Source organism: Columba livia, chromosome 1 (assembly GCF_036013475.1).
Source record: "Columba livia isolate bColLiv1 breed racing homer chromosome 1, bColLiv1.pat.W.v2, whole genome shotgun sequence".
Classification (NCBI taxonomy): domain Eukaryota; kingdom Metazoa; phylum Chordata; class Aves; order Columbiformes; family Columbidae; genus Columba; species Columba livia.
The window spans coordinates 94,412,863-94,434,975 of record NC_088602.1 but is presented as its reverse complement, the minus strand read 5'-3'; the positions used below and the strand labels follow the sequence as shown (position 1 = coordinate 94,434,975).

The window sequence follows — 22,113 nt, the reverse complement described above, 5'->3', positions numbered from 1 at the left end:
GCGAGACCTGGTGGTGAGGGGAATGAGAAGCATGAAAGCTTGGAAACAACTCTTTCCTCCAGGAAAGAGTGCTTTTAGTAGGATGCCTGCTGTGTTGCCTCAGTGGCTGCGTAGTGATAATTAGTATTAATTATGTGGCTTTGACATAGTAACCAGGCTTTGGTGAAAGCAAGTGCCCCGTTTCACTTGGACTAGCATCTTCCTCCCAGAGTTAACCTCCACATTTCTGGACGTAGGTTAGTTAATTGGCATGAGCCCACCCCACAACTGGATCCCATGTTTCCCAGGATGAGGCTTTTCTTGCACCCTCAGACTTGGTGCTGCATCAAACCCACTCAGGTCTGGAACCTAGAGGTCCCTTGGGCAGCCCCAAAGGCCCAGCAGTCCTGGGGTTGGGAGGCAAGAGATGGTCATCCCAGACAGCAGTGCCTGAGCTGCTGGCCCTGCAGCCACTCTGCACCCAGGGCAGTGAAACTCATTTCTTCTCCTGGGCACCCCTGTCTGTTCTCCTGCTAACAGCCTGTTTGTGAGAGCTTGCTTTTGTGGTGAGGGGAGAGTTTCGCCCTCTATGAGCAGATTTACTGATGTTTTCTTCAGAGCCAGCTGAAAGCTATGAATTAAAGGGAGGAAGTCCTGCTGAAGGGCTCGCTGAGAACTTGGTAAGAATGTGTTTGGCCCTCATGTGCTGAGCTGAGCATGGCCAAACTGATTTTTGGAGCTACATTTAAGCAAAATGCTACATCTTTTTGAGAGGAATAAGACCTTTACAGATGTATCTTCGTGTGCTGTAAAGCAGCATGAATTTGCCTGAATTTCTTAAAATCTGCCTCCAAAAACTGCAATGCAAAGTCTTCTGTTGTACTCAAGGTTTGTTTTTTGTTGTGTATTTTTGTTTGTTTGATTGTTTTTGTAGCCTAGTTCTACATACATGAGAACCTCCTTTTTACCTGTAATGTTGGTAAGAGGAACAGGGCTCACTTTTTCTTGCCTTTTCTCTGTTCTCTTATTTTCTTTTCATACCCACATGGGCAGATGCTCTCTGTGTGCGTAGTAAGCATAACACACAAGGGGAATATGTCTACAGCTTGCCCAATTATTTATGTAGTTATTTATAATGTAAAGATATCAGTACAGTTAAAAGGATGAAGTACATTATTAGCAGTACTAACAATATTTTGAAAGTTAAAAGTAAAGAAACTATCCAGGAAAATAAAATATGAAAGTAAAAGACATAGTAGCACAAGCGAGAACAGCAGAGTGTGTGTCTGGTCTCTTGGTCAGCCTGGGCTGAGAGCACTGCTCTTGGTTTACCTCCCAGACAGCAAGATGGATTGCAGATCTGTTTACATAAGGAATATTGCAACATATTTCATATATCCTAACACTCTAGCTAATATGATTTGAAAAATATTTGAGGACAGGATTGTTTTTTACAGTTAGCAGTGTTGTTTCAGATACCATGAAAAGTGGTCTCTTTGGAAATATTTTGAATGTGTTTAGGTGAGTACATGCATATTGAACATGTTTCTAGTACACCCTAGAAAGGATGCAACTTTTTAATTTGGAAATTCATCTTCTTATTTTAGGATCTAGTCTAATCACTTCTTTTGCATGGTCAGATCAAATCTTCAGGTCTGTACGGGGCCCTGCTGGTTTAAGCAGGCTTAGATCAGCAAAGATCAGATACTTTGTCTCCAGTTTAGAAAGCTCTTTTCTGAAGAGGGGACTCTTTAGTCCTAAAGGTAGAAGGCACTCAAAGCAGTGTTTAAGCCTGTCTGTATTCAGGAAAGAACTTAAACACAACTGTAGTTCTAAAGCAAGTGCAAAACTCCTGTTTGGATCAAGAGACTTAAGCACATGTGTAATGTTAAGCACATGAAGTAGTTTTGTTGCTCTGTGGTTTCTTGATGTAGGCTTGAATATAGAAGGAATTTCCAGCTAAAAGGAGCCCACACACATTAGGGTGACAAGTTTGAGAGAGAAATTAGGGGAGGAAAGGTGTGTTAGGTGACTTGTGTGGACGTTTAATACTTTTTTGTGTTTTCATTTTGTTTGTTGACAAAGCTGCATTTTTCTAAACTCACGCAGCGTTATTCCAGGCAATAACACATGGTTGCCTAACATAACAAAAGCATATTTTCTTTCTATTTAACCTTAACAAAATGCAGAAAAGAGAAAAAATAGTAGAAGTGTTTGTACTATTTTTCTTTTGCAACTGGGTGATGGTGATTTGATAACCCAATATTTTCCTTTCTTTACAATACCAAGGCTGTGTCTTGCAACTGGATCGACATAAGCGTAAGCACTCAGAAATCTGCCTGTGGGTATTAACTTGAAAGTCAAATAAACTTTGTTGAATTCTTTGGCACAGGATGTGTGCCAGTTTAAAATGACAAAATCCTTACCGGGCTGTGGGTTCCGTAAAACTTATATAATAATAATAGGGCTAGGCAGAGTCTGATATTACCTGCCTTATGCTTCCAAAATCCCTATATAAATCAAGAGGAGGTTTGTCTATATAGAGGTAGGCTGAAGAAGAATCATTACTTAAACCTGGTTGTGAACGGATTTGTTAGATCCCATCCACTGGAGAGCTGGAACTGATACTTCAGGCTTCTCAATATGTTTGAGAAAAAACAAAATATCATGGGCTTAACTGGAGTGGAAGTCACCCAACTGAAACATTATACAACGCTTTGAAATTTCAAGAAAATGGTTCTAATCTTTTGGCTGTCTTGCTCATTGTTTGGAGATGAAAAGGGAGGAAATCAACATCCCCATGAAATACAATTACTGTAAACTCCTTTCTTTTCATACTGTTCGTAATGAAAATAGGAAAGTTACCAGAAGTTACCTACTCTACAGAAGCACAGTAATTCAGTTGATGTAAACCACAAGAACACATTCAGCAATGCAACACTGGATTTTTATATGAATCAACTAATGGAGAATATAAACTGGTGCACAGTAGTGCTGACTCTGGATTGCTCTGTAGTGACCAGAAGTCATCTTTGCAGTGGAAGAAACCAGAGCTCCTTGAAATGAGCTATAAAATCAAACTAAACTTGTTACAGGGAGTTGCTCCTGTGTCACCTCAGGATCCAGTGCAGCGAGGAGAAGCAAGGTGTCTGCTCTTTCCTTCCCAGTTTGTCTATCAGAATCTGGAGTCTGCTAGAGGCTTGCTCAGATGCTTGGGCTGGCTGAGGAGACCCTGAGGCTTGTGAGGCAGCTGGAGATGGCTTGGGACACAGTCTCAGCCTGTAACACACCGCCAAGCTTGAAACTGGGTCTTCCTGGGGACAGCTCTCCCAGATCCTAATCGCACGAGTCCTGTGTCATTCTGTTGTGTCCAGGGATTTTCGTTCCATTGTGTCCAGGGATTTCTAGCTCTGTGGTCCCATGGGACACCTGCAAACAGGATCTAGTGGGTAGCAGTCTCATCCCCGTGAGCAGGGTTCGGTGGACAAGCCTTTCCTCTGCTCTGCCTTGGGTGAGATGGAGTGGGGTCTGCGGGACAAATGCCTGAGGGCCAAGCAGGCACCGCGTCATGTCCTCCTGGGGCACCTCTGGAAAAGTGCATGGCCACATTTCACCTTCTTGGAGTCAGGGTAGGAGGGGAAGAGTCAACAGGGACTTCCCACTTGCATTATGTACCATTTGGAAAAAATGCATACCAAATGCCAGCAGTCATCAACAATTACAGAAAAATGCTCTTGTTTCCTTTTCTTTTCCTAAGGAACAGGAGAGGAAGGCATTGGGAGAGGATGAGGTCATCTACCTCTACTAAATAATGCTACAAAAAGCCATCACTATTTCTTACACTTTTTTAATCCTACTAGAGTCCCTGGTCAGAGGGCAGGACCCTATTACAGCAGGAATTATCTACCCAGTGCTGCAGTGCTTTCATGTAACACGTCCATGGTTTGATGTTTTTATAGGAAGCATCGAGAAATTGCAAACTGGTTATAGTAAAACCAGCTTTTAAAAATTACAAGATTATTAAAAAACTAATACATTATGACTTCTTTTAGTTTTTTTTCTTCACTTTTTGAGCATCCTGTTTTAAAGCTTTTCTATCTGAAAGCTCAGAATCTCTTTTACAAAAACACAAAATGTTGCAAGACTCATAAGAGCAAGAGGTTTCTGAGAGCACTGGATCCTGAGATATCCTTTACATGTGGACTTTTGCACTGGCTGGTACTGTGGAAATACTTTGCCTTTCTTATTTCCTTTTTTTTTTTTTTTAGTTCAGTACTCCTAAGCAAGGGTCTATGACAAGGACAGTATTTTGTTTGCACAGCTGGTCATTTTGGGTGCCATGTGACTGCCAAGTGCTTCAAAAGGACAAATAAATATCTAGCACTGAATAGAAAATTACTATCACACTCTGACCAGGAGAGGAATCGCCAATGAAGCCATCTCATTTTCATGCACGAATAGCGTTGTGAAGTAAAGGAAGAGCGTGGAAAATTTAAGACTGTTTATGACATTCAGGCATTTGCTTTTGAAATGTATGTCTTTGGATGACTTCCTTTCCTCAGTAAGAAAGAGGCATCAAAAAGAAATTATTGTCTCAAATCTACTTGCTTCTTCTCTAGGAAAAAGTAATGTGCTAGATCACATAGGCTAGAAAGCATCAACAGCTCAAGAATCCAGGAATGAGGTTAATGGACAAATATAGATATAGTATAAGCAGGGCTAGATTTCATTAACATATTTGGAGTTACACCCACTTATACCAAGTCTGGCTTTGGCCCTGAATCAGCAATTCCCCAGTGAACAGACTGCATGAAACTAATGCCGAATTTGGCCCATTTCATCTGACATCTGCATCCTGCCTCAAAGTGGCATGTCACACTTTCTGCACATCAGATCACACCTGCCCAGGCAGTCACAGGCAATTGACTTTTTGGTAAAAAAAAAAAAAAAAAAAAAAAAAAAAAAAAAAAATTAGTCACATATCATCAAGAAAAACAACATTGTTTTAGGACTCTTATCTCTTCACTCCCAAATATCCTGTTTCTTCGAGCTGCAGTGGCCAGGACCAATAGAAACCTCTTCCTGCCATTGGCTGACTTCATTTCCCAGAGTTAGCACAATCTCATCCGCTCTAAACAACCTCATCAAAACTTCTTTCTGGTCAGAGCGAAGCAATAATTATTATTAGCAATTATTAGCGATCAATAATCTTGATCACATTATGGCAAGCACTATTAAGGTAAGAAAGGGGTACCTTTTTGTTGGAATTTTTTCAGTAGTGTGCTCTTTGGTTTCCTTTATCAACCTAGATAAGTTAGAATTGGGCAACACCCCCACTGCCACAATAGAGGACAACAAGATTTCCTTTGTACTGCCTAGTAAATTTCCTTTTTCCTACTCCAACCATCCGCAAGGCTTAAAAACTTCAAACTCGGAAAAAAATTGGGTTTTTTAAATTCACTGTTCAGTGCTGTGGATTGCATATGCGAAGCCTTTTTATGAGAGCTTCTGAAATTTCTTGTAGGTATCATTCTGACAACTTGGATGCGTTTGCGGACTGCCATAAGGGGAGAGGGTGTGCAACTGGAAGGAAAAAAAAGGGTTCCTTAGAGCACTAACCTTTTGGATACTTTTAAAAGTTTCTCTTGTTGATGGAGACACAAGTATTCGCAAGCGGGAATGAGAGACACCAGCTCTTATTTCTGTCTCATGCAGGTGTTAATTATGTGTTTTTCTAAAAGCTCTATCCTGATGCTTGGAAATTTCTGAATGTTATTTTAAAGGTGATGGTAAGATCTCATGGGTGTGTTCTTTTTGTTTTAATTTTTTTTTGGACAATAAAATTCTCTTTTTGGTTTATAACTTGATCTCGGTGCATGGTTTGTTTCTTTTAAGAATTGCTTTGCTGTGTTTTTCAGGTTGTGTCACTTAGAAAGTTGAATATATCTATATGTCTATCTAGTTTTTGCTTCTCTGTCTGTTGCAATAGATAGCAGTTACAGATATAGCAATAGCTGTGATTAATTGCAGAAGTATAACTGTAACTAAATGCTTTGTGATAGTGAAACTAACGTAAAGAGCAAATCAACATGTACAGTGAGGACTCTGCAGCATTGTATTGTCAGATTTGGGATCAAGGTATTTATTTTCTTCATTGTATTGTGTATTTCTCTACTTTTCTAATTGTGCCAGAGATATAGTAAGGGATACGGAATAGCAGCGGTGGCTGGCCATTAGATAAGTGGAACTTCAGTTGGATTTCTCAGTAACTTCTGATTAGATGTTTACGTTTGAAAGCTCATTTGGTGCTTTTTGTTACAGTTTTTGAAATCTGAAAGTCTTGCCTGAAGACAATGTGATTAAAAAGACTAATGAACTTTCTCTTTTTGCAATCACCGTTGCTTTCAAGAAGCTATCTATAGAGACAAAGATTTTAATCTCCTCTGCATTACTGGCTACTATCTATTATATGCTAAGTAGCTCTTGAAACAGCTGAATTCCCTTTGGTTTTGCTGCACATTTCAGGGCACACAGGGCATGACAGGCACTCTATGAAAATCTTAAGGCTCAGGGAGTCAAGTTTTGCATTGCTAAAAGAAAGGGCTATGTGTTGAGGTTAGCAATGCTGGTTTTTGCATCTGCTAATCAGAATGCATTATCGATGTTGATGGAAATTATTTTCAAAAATGATGGTATTACAAGATTAAATGTATGCATTTTGAGGAGCTCTTATTATTTGTTTTTTGATGTTCTGTGTTGGCTAAATTATAACAGGACAGATTATTGTCCACAATATCTCATAGTTTTTATTTTACCTCCTCCTTACACTTACAGAGGTGAGGACAGAGTGTGTGTAGCCGTGTATTATGCAGCCATTACAGAAGTGCAGACAGCAAAGCCTCCTGAGTGGAAAAATGTATATTTTTGTCTCCTCGTCTGGGAGTATGAAAATTGAGGGGGGAAATAGGCACCCCGAAACATTGAGGATTTTGGTGCCTAGGGTGCTGGCAAGGCCTTATATTCTGAAGCAAGGATTTTATTTATGCAAGTGCAAAAATGCAAAATGACTGAAAGAAATGACAGGTGCTTTATACACTACACGCAGGAAAAGTACTCTGACATGGAGTCCAAAGAGATTCAAGTCCTCTTCTATACTGAGTACATAAAGAAGTAATTTAACTGAGAGGTTTCTGAAATAAAGAAATTCTATTTGAATGCCAAACAGGTGTTTGTGCTTTTGCTAAACAGTTATGTTCAGCAAATGTTTTTTTGCAATTTCAATATAATGACCTGTGGTGTTTGCTGGCAATGGGTAGCCCAGCTATCCCAGTGTAGGTGACAAGAGGCTGTGGCCAAGAAAGGTAGAGAGTCTTATCTGCAATCTCTGCACCAGGAATTCACGCTTTTCTTTAGGGAAATCATGGAGACATTACATGTCAAAACTGGGTTGCGAAAGGCGATGTGTTTATTTATAACGTGGTGGAAATTGCTCTGAATGTACATGCATGCAAAGGTGGCCCTTCCAGTAAGACTGTCTGATTCATCCTTTTCCTATCACAAACCTGCAGACAGACCCATGGGATGCTCAGGGCTCATGAGAAATCAGTCTGGCTTAACTGGGGCTAATCACTAACTATGAAGGCAAGTGTTTGTGTAATTTTTTTGGCGTTGGGGTTGACGTCATGAGTGTGGCTTTACTGGCAGATATGTCTCTTCTTGTCCCCTGTCCTCCTTCTGCTGCCCCTTTCCTCTTCCCCCCATGATGGGGAAGGCGCTGCAGTGGAAGGAGGACACAGCAGCGCCTTCTTCCTAGGCTATGGCATGGATGGCTTTACTTAATTATGACCTTTACACCATACGAGTGGCCACTCTCACTCAGGCCAGGGACCTCTCTATCTGACTGGGAGCAGGGCCAGCTCCTGTGGAGAAGAGGAGAGTAGAAAGGGAACGTGTGCCTTCATGGCCAGGATTTGGGCTTCATGACACACTCAGGGCGGCTGATATTTCTAATGTATTTGCTTCCCTGTACTTGGTGCACAAATGGCTCATCTCACTGTTACGTTTTGTGGCATTTGAAGGATTTTTTTTCATTTTTTTTTTTACTTTTTCAAGTTTTTTTCAGCAGTCAGAATTTAGGCAATAAGACGACCTGTTTCCTTCTGACACAAGTAGTGCCTGACAGATGTGTGCAGTACCATAATGGTGCAGAGCACTGAAGCTGAAGAATATAAGAATATCAAATCAGTGCAGCACTGCTAATTATAAACGTCCCACTAGTTACTGTAAATACCATTTTAGATAATATCAAAGGCTTCTGAATTAGGCATCTGCCGTTTTTGGGCTTGTTTTTAATAGAATGGAGCAAAAATTACTTAAGTGTTACCTTGGGATGAAGTAAAAATACCTATCCTGAAGGTCATTTTGTTGTGTGGTGGTTTGTGGTGGGTTTTTTGTGTGTGTGTGTTTTGTTTGGGTTTTGTGTGTGTGTGTGTTTTTTTGTTTTTTTCCATTATCTTACAGTGGAGGAAAGAACATTAAATAGAAAAATACAACTAGAATTCTACTTCCTTGCCATGTAGTAAGCCTTGTTATGTTGCTCACCTTACCCGCCAATGCAATTATATTTATTCTTATAAAAACTATTCAATAAGTTATCTTGACTTTGCAGTGACTTATTAAATACACTGGTGAGCATTTCTTTAATTTACTTCTAAATATGCACATGCCCACTTTTTATTATCGACTTCTAATGTGCTGGTTACATTTCTGGAAAAAAAAGTCTGTGTATTTGATAAAGGACAGGAGAAATTTTGTGATTTCTGAGGCCTGAAAGAGTATGCACATACTGACTGAAGTAGTACATAGTGGCAAGATTTATTTTGTTAGGGTTACTTTTATTTCACTTTCTTGTAGAAAACCTAAGTACTCATGCAAATATTTCTAAATCCAAGGAAAACTACAGACATTTAAAAGACAAAATCTATTCTTGGCATATGAAAATGTTTAGACTTTGCTTAGAGGACTGCATCTGCACTGAATCCGACAGAACTAATACAGTAATTTGTACTTCTGTTCCTTGCATTAAAAAAAAAACTATAAACATTATTGCTTTTTGTTCTCATCTCAGTTAGCCAATGATCCAATGGTGTGTTTAACTTGAAGCTTCTAAATAATTCCATTCACTTTGGTGATACGACACACCCCTCTTAAAGCTGAGCACACACCTGAGTGCTGTGGAGAATCAGAAATAAGAATGTGGAGTTCCTTCAACCACTTACCCTGATCTTGGACTCTTTAATTGAAAGTTTCCACAAATTTCATGAAGATTTTGTTCCAATAAAGGCAGTAGAATCAAACCTATAATTATTTCCAGGTAAAATAGTATTTCTGACGCAAATGAAAATTTACAATTTCGAGGAAGGAATAGTCATATAAGAACAGAAGCAGGTATTTCGGGGATGTTTTTGTGTTGTTTTCTTTTGCTTTTAATCAGCAGTCATTTAACTAAATCTGAGTTGTGGCTACATATGCCAAAACAAAGTCAAATATAAGGATTTTGCTTTCCAGAATTAAGTCCCCAGGCAAGGAACAACAGCTGGAAAATGGATATGTTCGACTGTCTGAGTTCGGTTGTTTGTTTGTTTGTTTCTTAACAAGTGCTATATTATCCCTTTAAAAATCTTTTTCAGCAAGTTACATGAGTTACAAAAGGTCTTTTAGAAATATTGTTAAAAGAATCAAGTGCTCTTGGAGAATGACTTGCTGAAAGATAAATACAGAAGTTGTTTTGAGAAATGTGAGTGCCAGAAGAAGAGATTTATTTTTCAAGTGACAGTTTATTATCCAGTAAAAATATATAATTCTGTTTATTCAAGAAGAAGTAGGCTTCATAATGCAAGTTTCTAAATCAAGCCAGCAAAACAAGAAAAATTTAGTTTGTATGTCTTGTATTATCAATTTTAACAAAGTAAAAGTGATACAGTAGAAAATATCACATGCATTGCCAAACCTTGTCAAGTTAAGGAAAATCTTTTCAATGACTGCAATGTGTTTTCTATTAGATTCATTGTTGACTATTTAAAAATAATTTCCTTTGATAGATAATTATCCAGTAGAGAAATTGTCATTCTCTTACATTGTCAGTAAGGAAAAGACAATGGTCTGACAAAATGGCATGTGTTCTGCTAGCCATCCTTCTGTCCTTAATATATATATGTATATATTTATATGTGTGTATCATAGAAGAAATGTTGACTATGTTCAAAACACTGACAATGATACAGAAACTTCAAAGCACTTGTGTGAAAAAGATATCAATCTTTGTCTTGAAGGATGGTTGAAGGAGTTATTTTAAATGTTGTAACCAAACCTGCCTGAGGTTGGATAGTGCTGTGTCCTTCAATTCATTCCCTACTCCTTCTTAGAAGGACTGTATATTCCTATAAATAACTCATTACAGTGAACAGAGGGAGAAGGAGTTTTAGGAAATCTGGTGAGATTCAGGTTCCAAACCTGCATTGCAAGGAAGTTATCTCCTTGGAATGTGTCCTTAGGCACCAGGTTGCTGATTTTCACTGTGCATGTAGTCATCCTATTAGAAACATAAGACATTGCTTTCAGGAAAAGGATATTAGTTGGTAACATACAAGTAATTTTCATAATGGCCTTTAATAACTACTGTCTAGAAACCGGTGATTACAACTTCTGGTAATTATCATGTCATATATCTGATTTGTTTCAAAGTAAAATGAATAAAATGGCAATTATTGTCATAAAAATGTCATTGAACACTAAACGGTAGAAAAAGAATGATGAAAATAGCATATTTTAAGACTAGGCTGAAGGACACACCAATCAATCATCCGCATACAGAGAATCAGACTGGTCTTTTGGAATGGTGGATTTTGGATATAATTGAGTGGAAGAAATGCATATGATATGATGTCTGCCTTCACTTGCAATGTATGTTTGTTTGGGGTATATATCTGAGCTGATGGGTGGGAAACAGCATCACAAGGCTTGTGTGCCATTTTCACACTAGGAAAAGATCTAACTTGCTTAGTTAAATGTATGTGTTGCCAGGTTAAGCAGTGCCTGATAGATGGGATGGAAATACCACAACAATTTGCAAGGATTGGGTGTATGCAAATACCTGCAGGAAAGCGTGTTGAATAACTATTTACAGGAAGTGGTAGAACTCTTCAAAATGACCTACCTGACTTAAGAGAGGTGAGAGAGAGAGAGATACAGAGAAACAGTGCTATAACTGGGAAAAAAAGCCACATGAGACTGGAAATGTTTTGTTTGACAAATCCCTAATTATAGCTGTGTTGAGAGAAACAAGTAGCAGCATATTAATTCTACACGTAAGATTTTGCATCGCTGCAATGCAAGCCTGTAAGATTTTTTTAAACCTCATTCTTTAGAGTTGAAAAACATCTTTTTTTAGACGATATGTTTATTACCTTGATAAACAGTAAAATGCTGCCACAGCAATTACCTTGATGATAAAGAGTCTGTAGACAGATACTTCCTGCATTCATTTCCTACCCAGATAAGTCGCCAAAATCAGGGACTACCAATACAGGAAATGCTTTCAGTAGAAACTTCCTATCTGTTAATATCTACTTCACTGAAAAAAGATCTAAACCCTTCTTCTTTGATATAAAGGTAATGTTCTACCTGTTACTATTTAAACATTTAAACCACAGTGCAACGCATCTCTTTGTGTAAAAAGTTAAGACCAACGCTGTTACATTGGACTATGTAATACCAGGGTTTTACTCTGCAATTATAGGAAAAATGACCCTGCATTTTACAGTACTGAAAATCAGGATGCTTCAAAATATATTGTCATTCCATCAGGTGAACCTCAAGCAACCTCCCTCCAAGTCCTTCTTGCCTGCATCCTTTCTTTATTTGTAGGCATCACCAAGTTACATATATGTTTCATTAGCCCTTGGGGTGGATTCCTCCAACAAGTAGTTCAGAGCATATTCTGGCTATATTAAAGAGTCATGGCCACATCTTGCAGTTCACGGTGACATATAAATTCAACGAAAATGACTGAAACATAAATTTTGCCTCACTGTATGAAGAAATAAAACCATGACTAACCTGTATTTTGTAACTTCTTCTAATAAAAAGAGAAACCTAGAGCAAAAGAAAAGTAAACAAAGGCAGAAAACCTCAATTGCTAATTGTAACTTCAGGGTAATTGCATTCAGACACATGAATAGAATGAATGAGGATTTATGAAACTTGAAGTGAAATTGCCCACAAGGAAGTCAAAAGTATTTGGCAAGTGGCTTGACTGGGGCCAGGCTTTTACCCAGGTTCCTCAGGAGCTCAGCCCAAATTTTGTGCTTTGTTTTGCCAATGATTCCCTCAGAGTCATTCCAGGTTTCTGCCACTGTGACTGAGATTGGTATCTTGGCCTTTTCCCATAGAGTTGAGTAGTCCTTTGCTATCGTGGCTTTGTATATATCGCACCTTTTCATCCTTGAAGAATAGACCTATGGTTAAGTTATCTGCTCAGACCACTGTGGGAAAGGCAGTTGTTTAAGTTCATATTGTGGTCTAAAAGGCTTGGAATCTGAGGTTGAATTTACAGACCCCTGCAGAGACAACCATGAATGCAACACTTGGAGCACCAGCTGTTGAACAGAGGGTCAGTCCCGCGGGGAGCTGACCCAAAAGCCCAGTTACTGTAGATGAGTTCTGCAAGCTCAAGTCAGTTTTGAGAAGTGATTTCCACAAGGCCATGGGTGAAAAAGTTCTAGGAAGTTGCCCCTTGGCTTTGAGTTCACAAGAGTACTGGGGAAATACACACTCCATCCTGAAAGCAATGTTCCTGGGATGTGGTTAGCCAGCTCTTATCTACTTGCATACATTTTTATTATTGTTAGTCTTTGGCATATTCACATCAGCTTCCCTCATGCGTAAGGTATTCCCTTGGAACTGCTCGAAATTGTTGCTTTTTACTAATCAGATCAACTCACTAAAGTGGTGACCAGAGACATTTTTCACATCATTTCCATACAACTGTTACCTTTTAAAAAATTTTCCTGTGATTTGTCATCAAGGCACAGTTACATGTACCATTTTCATGGAATTCAGAATCTGATTGTTTAGTCTACGTAAAGGGGGAAAAAAGAGGAGGATCCTGTGCCTTTAATGTTGTTTGTAACGGTTGGACAGAGCTTGTCAGGTGAAGGTTAATTGCTCTCCAGTTAAAGCAGTTCTCTGCACAGATGGGTTATCAGGGCTGAACACTCGTTACAAGATTAATCTCATTTCCGACAAGACTTCCCTTTCCTTCAACTGATTTTTGCTCAGCCATTGGACCTGTCACCAGCCGTTAAAAGAAGGGTGGGTTACCTCTGGGATATTAATGCTTGTTTCAGTGAAACAATACAAAGCGTGTGTCATATCGGTAAGGAACATCTTTAGGAGACAGCACATTTCAGTGCTGTTCTGAAGGTCGAGATTCATAAACAACAGAAACAATCAGGAACATTTGTATTAACCATCTTAATGAACACAAATTCCAGCCAGGTCATCTGTAGGCTCCCTTTTCATGTCTGTTCTCTTCTAAACATGGTATTTTTTTAGTTCCAAAGGTATATTTTTGTTGAAAATTTTAGTCAACAAAATAACCGCTCATGAGATGTGGAACATGGGATGACCCTTCTGTCCAGTCAATTAACTGGTGGATGTGGTGACTTCAGCTAACACTTGTTTCAGCAAAAAGAAATTTATCATGGTGGCCACTCAAAGAAATTCAAGCTTTGGGAGTTTTGTCTTGGGCTCTGGAGTAAAACTGTTGAATTTTCCTCTTTCTCTAAGCTGGAGTAAATCAGAACTGGATCCACTATATCCAGTGGGCTACAGAGGTATAAGATGGATGTAAAGTGAGTGAAGAACTGGGCACATCATGTTCTTAGCACAATCTTGCCTTAGTAGCCAAGATTGCAGCTGACCTGCCAGTCCAGGGTGGTCCTGAATGGTTGGATGGAGTGATTTCAAATGGCATGAATACAAAAAGTCTCTCAGGAGTTTTGGGTTTATTTCAGGAGTTCTGATACAACCAGAATAACACAACTTGGCAAAAGTCTCTGGCTGCCAAGTTTCTTCCATGCAGCTTTAGTCAGTAAATTCCAAAACACTAAACAAATATTCAAGGCAACAAACAGGGTAGCTCTTATGTTTCCTCAGAGCTTCCTGTCCTGGCTTTGGATCAGCACGATCCTGTCGATGGTGCTGAGTCTCTCCATTGACTTCAGTGAACTTCGAATAAGGCTGGGTTGCCCCAGCCAAAAGAAAAAATAGCAAGCTCTGTGGAGGGTCGCAGGCAGCACAAGTATTCATTGAATGATCATTGTAGATGTGATCTATCAAACTGTACAGGCGTGTGCTGAACTGAAAGCATCTGAACTGTTCCACTGATGTTTTAGATTAAGAGTGTGCAAATGTGCCTCATTGTGCTGGGCCCTGCAGTGGCAGGGTGATGGCCCCCACTTGCTTTTTATTGAGCTAATAAGACAAATCTAGCACATTTTATACACCTATGAGGACAGAGGTGTCTGCACATGTACACCGTAAGACAGGTTAAGTAGTGAGGAAACTTGCATCCAGGGTAACATCAGAAAATTATGTTATTTCTTCTGTTTTGGAGCAAAAATAGAGGGAAGAGAATACAGAGAGACAGATCATTGTCCTTGTCTGATAAATACACAGCAAAAAAGGCATCCTTGTTCCTATCATGGGGCTCCTATACAGTGAGAATACCCTTATATTGTTTGTAATATCAGTAAAGAAATAGTTACTCTCCTGAGAATGTTTCAGTGAAGGTCTTTACCGAAACTGTGTATTTTGTAATATATGCTTTATAAACATGTAGCAAAACTAACAAATTATCTGACAAAATATTTTTTGTTACAAAACTTGTATCTACAAGCTTCTGGCAATTTCTTAATTATCTTTTTTTTTGTTTTGTTTTGATCATCAGAGAAGTCTAATACCTCGCCTGCTCAGTTGTTAGGGTTTTCTTAAATACTGATGGGATTAAAAATAAATTTTCCTTTGATTTAGGATTCACAGGTTTTAAGGAAATGTTCTCACTATAATTATAAAACTGAAATGAAAGGTAGACAGGAATGTAACTGCTGGATGTCATACTCTTCAGCAGTATGCATTCAGAGCCAAAGAAATTCAAGTAAGCGGATTCAATTACTGGTTCTAATAAGACAGGAAAAGTGCATAGTAAATCTTTGCAATCCCAGCTGAATCATTGATGATTTATGTCAACACAGACAAGTTTAGTAGAAAGTCTTTAAACGGACCAGGTTGAAATTAAAAAAAAAAAAAAAAAGGTCCCTTGGTTAGGTTTTTAAATCTCTGCTTAGAGCCCTGAATAAGGATCCTGATTTTCCAAGGTGCTGATCAGCTTGAGAGTTCCCGTTGTTTCTGCTCAGTGAGACTTACTCACAATTGCAAAGTGTTATGTCACTTACCTGCTTTGACTGATGTCAAAAAAACCCTCATTATTCAATATTACCCTTCTAGAAAAAAAATAAAGAAAATATAAAGTATTTAGATATATAAATATATATATATATATATCTATTTTTTTTTTCCCTCAGAAAAGTCTTTGTTTAGTAAAATAATATAACTGAAAGCTGAAGAAAGGCAATCACACAGGAGATGAACCTGGGCAAAGTGGCCTTGCTTTACTCTTCTTTTTTGGACCTTCCTCCCAACCTGTAGTTTTCACCAGCTGAAAGACTAGAAAACTGATGTTTTACAAACCTTCTCCTATATTTTCCCTCCCACCTTTAATATACAGAAATAGAGGGTGTGTTTTTTTTTTTGCAAAGTAGTAACCATTCACTTTTAAACTCTTCAGACCTTTCGTTTGATGGTGCTGTGTTAGGTTTTTATTCATAAGGGTGTCAGTGACATGCTTTCAGACAAAAAACTGGCACTGACTATTGCTACCCCTGAAGTATTTTTGCATTTCATTTTTTTTTACTTAGGATGGGAAGGTTTAGGTCCAAACATTCAAAAAAGGGTAGCAACGAACTACAAATTACAATACTGCTTGGTAGGCAAGCATGTTACAGGTTTGACATCTACAAAACCTTTTTTAAAAAATGCATTTAAATAGATGTTAAAAATACTTTGAGGTAAAGCTCAATCTATAAAATGTAGATGTAAATTATTGACTTTGAACTCACCCTGCACAAATTCTTTCTCTGTGATGGTGACCAGATACTTTCCAATTAGAATGAATGTTAAATCTTAGCTGTCTTCAGACTGACTTATTTTTTTTCCCCCACATCTTCATCACATACTTAATCTAGCATTTTAGAACCCAGATGAGACCAAATTAAATTTTGAGCGTGCTTCTCTTCTGAGCTTGGGCCTTCATAGTGCTGTTTTCCTCTTTCACAGAGGTTTTGTTTGGCCTCAAAATCTGTCAGTCTCAGCTGCTTCTTGGAGGATGCAATTCTTGCCAACTCCCGCAATTTTTATCAGGAGTCTTGTGATATTTAGCGGTTTTCTTAAAGGACAGTTTTTTAAATAATACTAACACTTGAAGTCTTCGTTTTTCATTGACAAAAGACTCTCTAGTACTAAAGAATCTAACCTAAAGGTCTAAAAGCCAGAAGGTGGACCTAAAGTGCATTGCTTTTAAGTACTCAGTTTCTGAGTCCTGACTTTAAGACTTTGAGCACTTAATGTAACAAGGCTGAACCTACCACAGAGCAGAGACCCTGCAGAATAGCTGCACACACTGCCTGGCCATGGCTTACCTACTTCTTAGGGGGCTGAATGTGGTGTTGGTAACGGCTAGGTCTTGATCTTGTCTCACACAAAGCAAGTAATTTGTCTAAGGGTCTGATGCAGATGAACACTCAGTAACGTGAAATTTTAGTGTGTGTGTTTTTAATTAGTAAAAATAATGAGTCAAACACATTTCTGGTTGTGTTTCTAGTTTGTAAGCTGGAATTCAGATGGACTCTTGCTGTCAGATGTCCAATATTAGATCTCGCTTCTACAGTTGTAAGGAAATAAAGCTGGCAGTCTAACCTATTGGGGAAATATATTTTCTATATAGTAACTGACAAAAACTTTAGATTATATTTTAAAAACTGAAAATATCCAATGTTTGTAATAGCATAAGTAAAGATAATGCACCTCTATATACCTTAGTAGCAATTTTCTCTACAAATATTGCAATTTAGGGGGCTTGAAGGCTTTTATGACACTAGAGAGGGTCACTTAAGGGGACTGGTAGGTTGCTTGAGAAAGTTCAGTTGTTAAGTGAGGTGTCTATGAGCCCTAAGGCACTGTTTTCCTTTGTGGACCTGGAGAAATTCAGAAATTTGAATAAGAAAAGGCAAAACATTGCAACAGTTTCTATATTAAAGTTTCAAGGTAGAGTGACACAAAATTGTACTTCAAGTGACAATGAGAAATGTTATAATTTTTGTCAGTAAAAAATGTTCAGAATTCATGAGATGATGACATGAGATTAAAAATAATGGAATTTCAGAGAATAATATAATGTCTCATATTGTTCAACTTATTATCTGCCTTTTACACCTTGAAATTCACAATTTTTTAGCTGAAATGGTAAAGAACAATCTTAAGTTTTCAGCTAACTCTGGAATTTAGGTTCAAAGGAACCTAAGGTTCAGTAAGATCAGGAAAGTTGGCACCTACAATTGTTAAAAAGGAAGCTTGATAAATCTTCAGAATTGATTCTTAAAATCTTAGATAAAATAAAACAAATAGGATTGGGATGATGCTGAAAATGAAACTTCGAAGTTTGACAATGACACTAAAACTAGATGCTGAGCAGAATAAGGAACAAAGCAATTTGCTTCAAAATAATTGCAAACTACTGCATAAGCAACTGAAGCAATAATAATCAGTGACGGTCAGTGCTGAAAAAAACAAAGTGAAAGGTGGGAAAACAAAATCTGTCAACAAAGTACTTTGAGTCATGACGTATCCTAAAGAGGACAAAGTTTTGGACTTTTTGAAACTATTCACTTAGTATACAGGCTGCACCGGGAGAATAGAAAAACAAAGTCATTGTGCTCTGAATTTTCATGACAGTGAGTATAAAATGTAATCTCCAGTACTTCAGAGACCATTTACAATCACCAAACTTCTGTAAATAAATGAGAATGTGGCCAAGCAAAGAAGAACAGAGGGCCAAACTTCCAAAAAAGCTTAGCTTTGCAAGCAAAGTCCCAAGCAGAACACCACCAAAGTTTCCAGATTTTTCCCCCAAATTAGGCAAATGTTCAGAGAATCCCAGTCCCAAACTACAAGCAAAACATTTGCATTTGCTTTTACAGAACAGTGGGCAGTTGTAGGAGACTATTTTTTTTTTTTTTTGTGCAAAGACCCTGAGCTTCTTTTGTTAAATGTGCCTGAGCTGAAGCAGTGAGCGATATTGTGCCCTTCAGCCACGGCCTGGCAGAGGTGCTGCGCAGAGGCCACTGCCAGCCCCTGCGACATCTCCTCTGCCAGAGGAGTGAATGTGCTGTCCTCTGACACGAGGAAATGCCTTTCTTCCCAGGCAAGTTGTGTCAGGGCAAAGGCAAGCACTTCCCTACTTTCCTTGTACTTAGGGAATGGCAGAGTGAGTCATCTCCCTGTTCTGGGGGACATGGTGCCTGCGGTGGTCCCAGTCCAGCAGTGGACATAACACACAAGGAGTTGTCCTCAGTTCATACATGTGTATACATTCTCCTTATCACACATATCCTTTGCCGGGCAGGTCACGTAGCAAATGGCTTAGCGTAGAATATCAGAGGTTCATATAAATTTGTAAACTCAGCTGCCTTGGAAAGAGACTGTGCTGTGATTCCCTACTTTGTCCTACTGATAAAAAGCCTCAACAGAACTGGTATGAAAACTGTATTCAACCAGCCACTGCCTTTTTCTAAGCCATATCTTCTGTATTTGCTGTAGTATGAACGTGTTGATATCTATACATTCTGTTCCAGTCTGTTACCCAATGTGTCTACTAAATACCAAATCCTGCTTCTGTCTTCTTTTAGGTGACAGGAAATCTAATGCAGAAGCTCACAACAGATGTTTTAAATTCCCTGACCTTCAGTATAATTTTTTTTTCTCCTTTCTGTTTTAGTATTCCTTTTTGATTTATTTCCTAAGCTTCCTAAAGCCTGTGGGTTTGCTGATCAAATTTCAAAACATATCTCTAAACTAAAGTGAATATTTTTTTAAAGTTAGTTTTGTACACTGCTCTAACAAAAAACAACTTTATTTGTCTCCACATATTGAAGTGTTACAACACTAAGTGGTGGATACTTGCTCATATAAATTGTAACCACTATGGATATCTTCAGCACAACAGAGGCCTCATGAATATAACCTTGAATGCCTCTGATTTTCTGTTTCTCTGGTTGACTTTGTTGTATCCAGTGCCTTCCTAGTGCTCCAGCCACCAGCAGAATTCTCCAGTCTCAAAGACTTCAATTTTTTAATCACTCGTGTTCTTTCCTTCTCTTGATTTCTTTGATCTCATTTAGGACTACTTCATCTCTTCCTCTGTTTTCTTTTTCATTCAGGTTGCCTTTTCTCTACTTTATGTAATCCTCAGTTGCCCTCAACTTCTGAACATGTTTCTGAAGGGCAGAGCTGGTTTCACATTGTCCACCTCCTGCATCTTTACACAAACATCTTACACTGCTTTCCACCAGAAAGGTCCTTTGACTTTTCAAATTTCAGTACCTTGTTTGTTTGGGGAAATATTTCCCTCTGAATGAAAATGAAGGAGGAAAAAAAGTCCCAAGCCCTCCTGCTTGTATAATCAGTAGCCTGCTAATTGCTCCTGTTGTTGCTGCCCAAGTACAGGACATTTTGCCTTTTTTATTTCCCGTGTTGCAAGCCCAGTGGGAACAGAGAGTTATGTAGCACCAATGAGTCAGACCAGGTTCTGCACATGCTTGATCTGATCGCTAATGGCTTGGCTTTACAGTTATATCCACAGTGTGGCTTGAAAAAATTGCAATGCATTTTCAAAACTGGCTGCGTTTTTCAGGTTGCCATCCTGAGATACTTTCATTGTGATTTTCAGAGCTTTTATGTTTCCTACAGAATTGGGGTCATTACTAACGTCTCTGCACTTTTAATCTGGTAGTGAAATGGGACATTATACTAAGCTGCTAAAATTTCATAGGCTGCCACAAAGCTCAGTTAGTGCTGAAGCTGTTTCAGTGCTTTGAGAAATAACTATAAATTAAAGGCTGATAGCTCTAATTTACAAATAGTTCTGTTTATTTCAGTAGAAGTGCTCATATAAAAGATCAGTGTGGAATGCAAAATTTTTAGCTACCAAGTTTTAAAATGAGTAGTTTTCTTTGCAAGAACTGATGATTTCACTGACACCTAAAAATATTGGAAGAGTTAGAAAAATATTCTCAGGGATTGTACTGGAAATACTGAGTCAGGAGCTCCAAACTTTGAAAACTGCATAAGAACTGAATTTTTGAATTACTGATTAAAGAAAAAAAGTATTTGTACATGTGACAAACATAATATTTAGTGTATTCAACATACAAAGCCCATTTGTAGAAAAAGTAGAATACAAGAAGGTGTGGCAGGAATTTTAAACTTTTCTAGCAAATGTTTTCTCTACAGTCATTACTGAAGTCTGAAACTTCAGACAGTGATAAACAGCTTTAAAACATGCCTGGTCAGTGATGAAATACTCAACATGAGGAAGCAAAAATCTTCCTCAAGCCTTAGATCTGTTTTCCATATTCTTACAAAAGAGCTAGTTTTAAAGATCTGTTTTTTATTTCAGGGTTACTGGAAGTATGTTATAAGAAAGGAGTTCAGAAAGCTTTTGTATATTTAAAAGATGTTCAGAAGAGTCAATGTTCTCTTAGTGAAACCATGTATGTATTTCTTTTAACTTTGATGGAGCAAAATTAGTTTGCATTGAACAATTTAAAATATTTTCTATTTGGTAAAAATAATGTTTGAAATCCTCAGCAATCAGTTGGTGGCAGGAGAATTACAGTCTTGAGAAGTACATGCTTTGAACAGATGCCTAGTTCAAACATGGATGTCTGAGGCTGGGTGCCTACAGGTATGTGTACATTGGAATTAATTGCTTGACTTGTGAATGTATCGAACACCCACAACTACAAAAGCCTCATTAATTGCAATAGGGCATGAGGGGTGAGAGCCATCTGCCCTTTGGTGGGATGTGCTGTGTTAAGGAATTTGCTCCAGCAGGAGTCTGCTCAGACGTCCCCTCCCACCCTGCACAGGTATCTGTAGCAAGGAGGGTTTGGGGCTGATGAGGCAGTGCAGGGTGGCAGTGTCAGAACCGGACATTTCATTTGCTCCTGCGTGTTCTCACTGTGAGGTCCAGAGATGGTCCTGGGCAGTCAAAGGGCATCCAAAAGTGAAGAGATCCCTCCAGTTTCACCCTTGCCACCATTATGTTGACACAGAGAGGGGGATCAGCTAGAGCAGACCCACAGAAAGCAGCTGCAGGAGGAGTTCTGACAGGGATTTGTTTGTATGATTTTAACTGGGCTTGCTCCAGACTGTGCTGAATAGCTCCTTGCCCTTCCTTCCCGCTTCCTCAGTCTTCACCTCCACTCCAATTCTTGCCTGTCTTGCATAATAACCCTTCATTTTTTATTATCTTCTGCATAGCTCATTCAAATTGAATAATAACCTGCACAACTGTGACAGTGGCACTGGTCACACTATGCACTTAACTTGTGCTTTATATCTATTGCCCTCTGCTTGTGTTCCTCCTGTGCTATCTGCAAGCATTTCATGATAAGGTCTATCTCCTGCTTTGCCTTAGTTCCATGCCCAAGACAACATCTAATACTATTGAGGCACTTCAAAAGTCCTTCTTGCTGCAGTACCATGGCAGTTTCAAGTCCACAGTAGGAAGTCAGCACATCATGACATGAGTATTGCCCCATATCTTCTTCTCTGTAGAGTCCTCCTTTCATGGTAATGCCAGGTCTTGCTGACACGTGGTAGTGTTTTGGACTGTGGGTTTTAATTGCAAGTGATTGCAAAGTCCGTGTTCTTGCATGCTTTTATCAACAGAAAAAA

General features: G+C 38.7%; 1 protein-coding gene across 11 annotated transcripts in view; it reads left to right on the top strand.

Moving 5' to 3' along the window:
* Positions 1 to 22,113, top strand: part of ERG (ETS transcription factor ERG) — a 149,608-nt gene that overhangs the window by 77,726 nt on the left and 49,769 nt on the right. For 2 of the 11 annotated variants that reach the window (XM_005511355.3, XM_005511354.3), the window contains exon 1: positions 5,066 to 5,218. The exons of 7 other annotated variants lie outside the window; for them this stretch is intronic. In XM_005511355.3, coding sequence (XP_005511412.1) covers positions 5,201 to 5,218 — 18 coding nt within the window. In that variant the 5' untranslated portion in view covers positions 5,066 to 5,200. Of the gene's footprint in view, positions 1 to 5,065; positions 5,219 to 5,928; positions 6,118 to 22,113 lie in introns of those variants that run through there. 2 more of the 11 variants (XM_065068061.1, XM_065068008.1) reach the window with 2 other exon arrangements.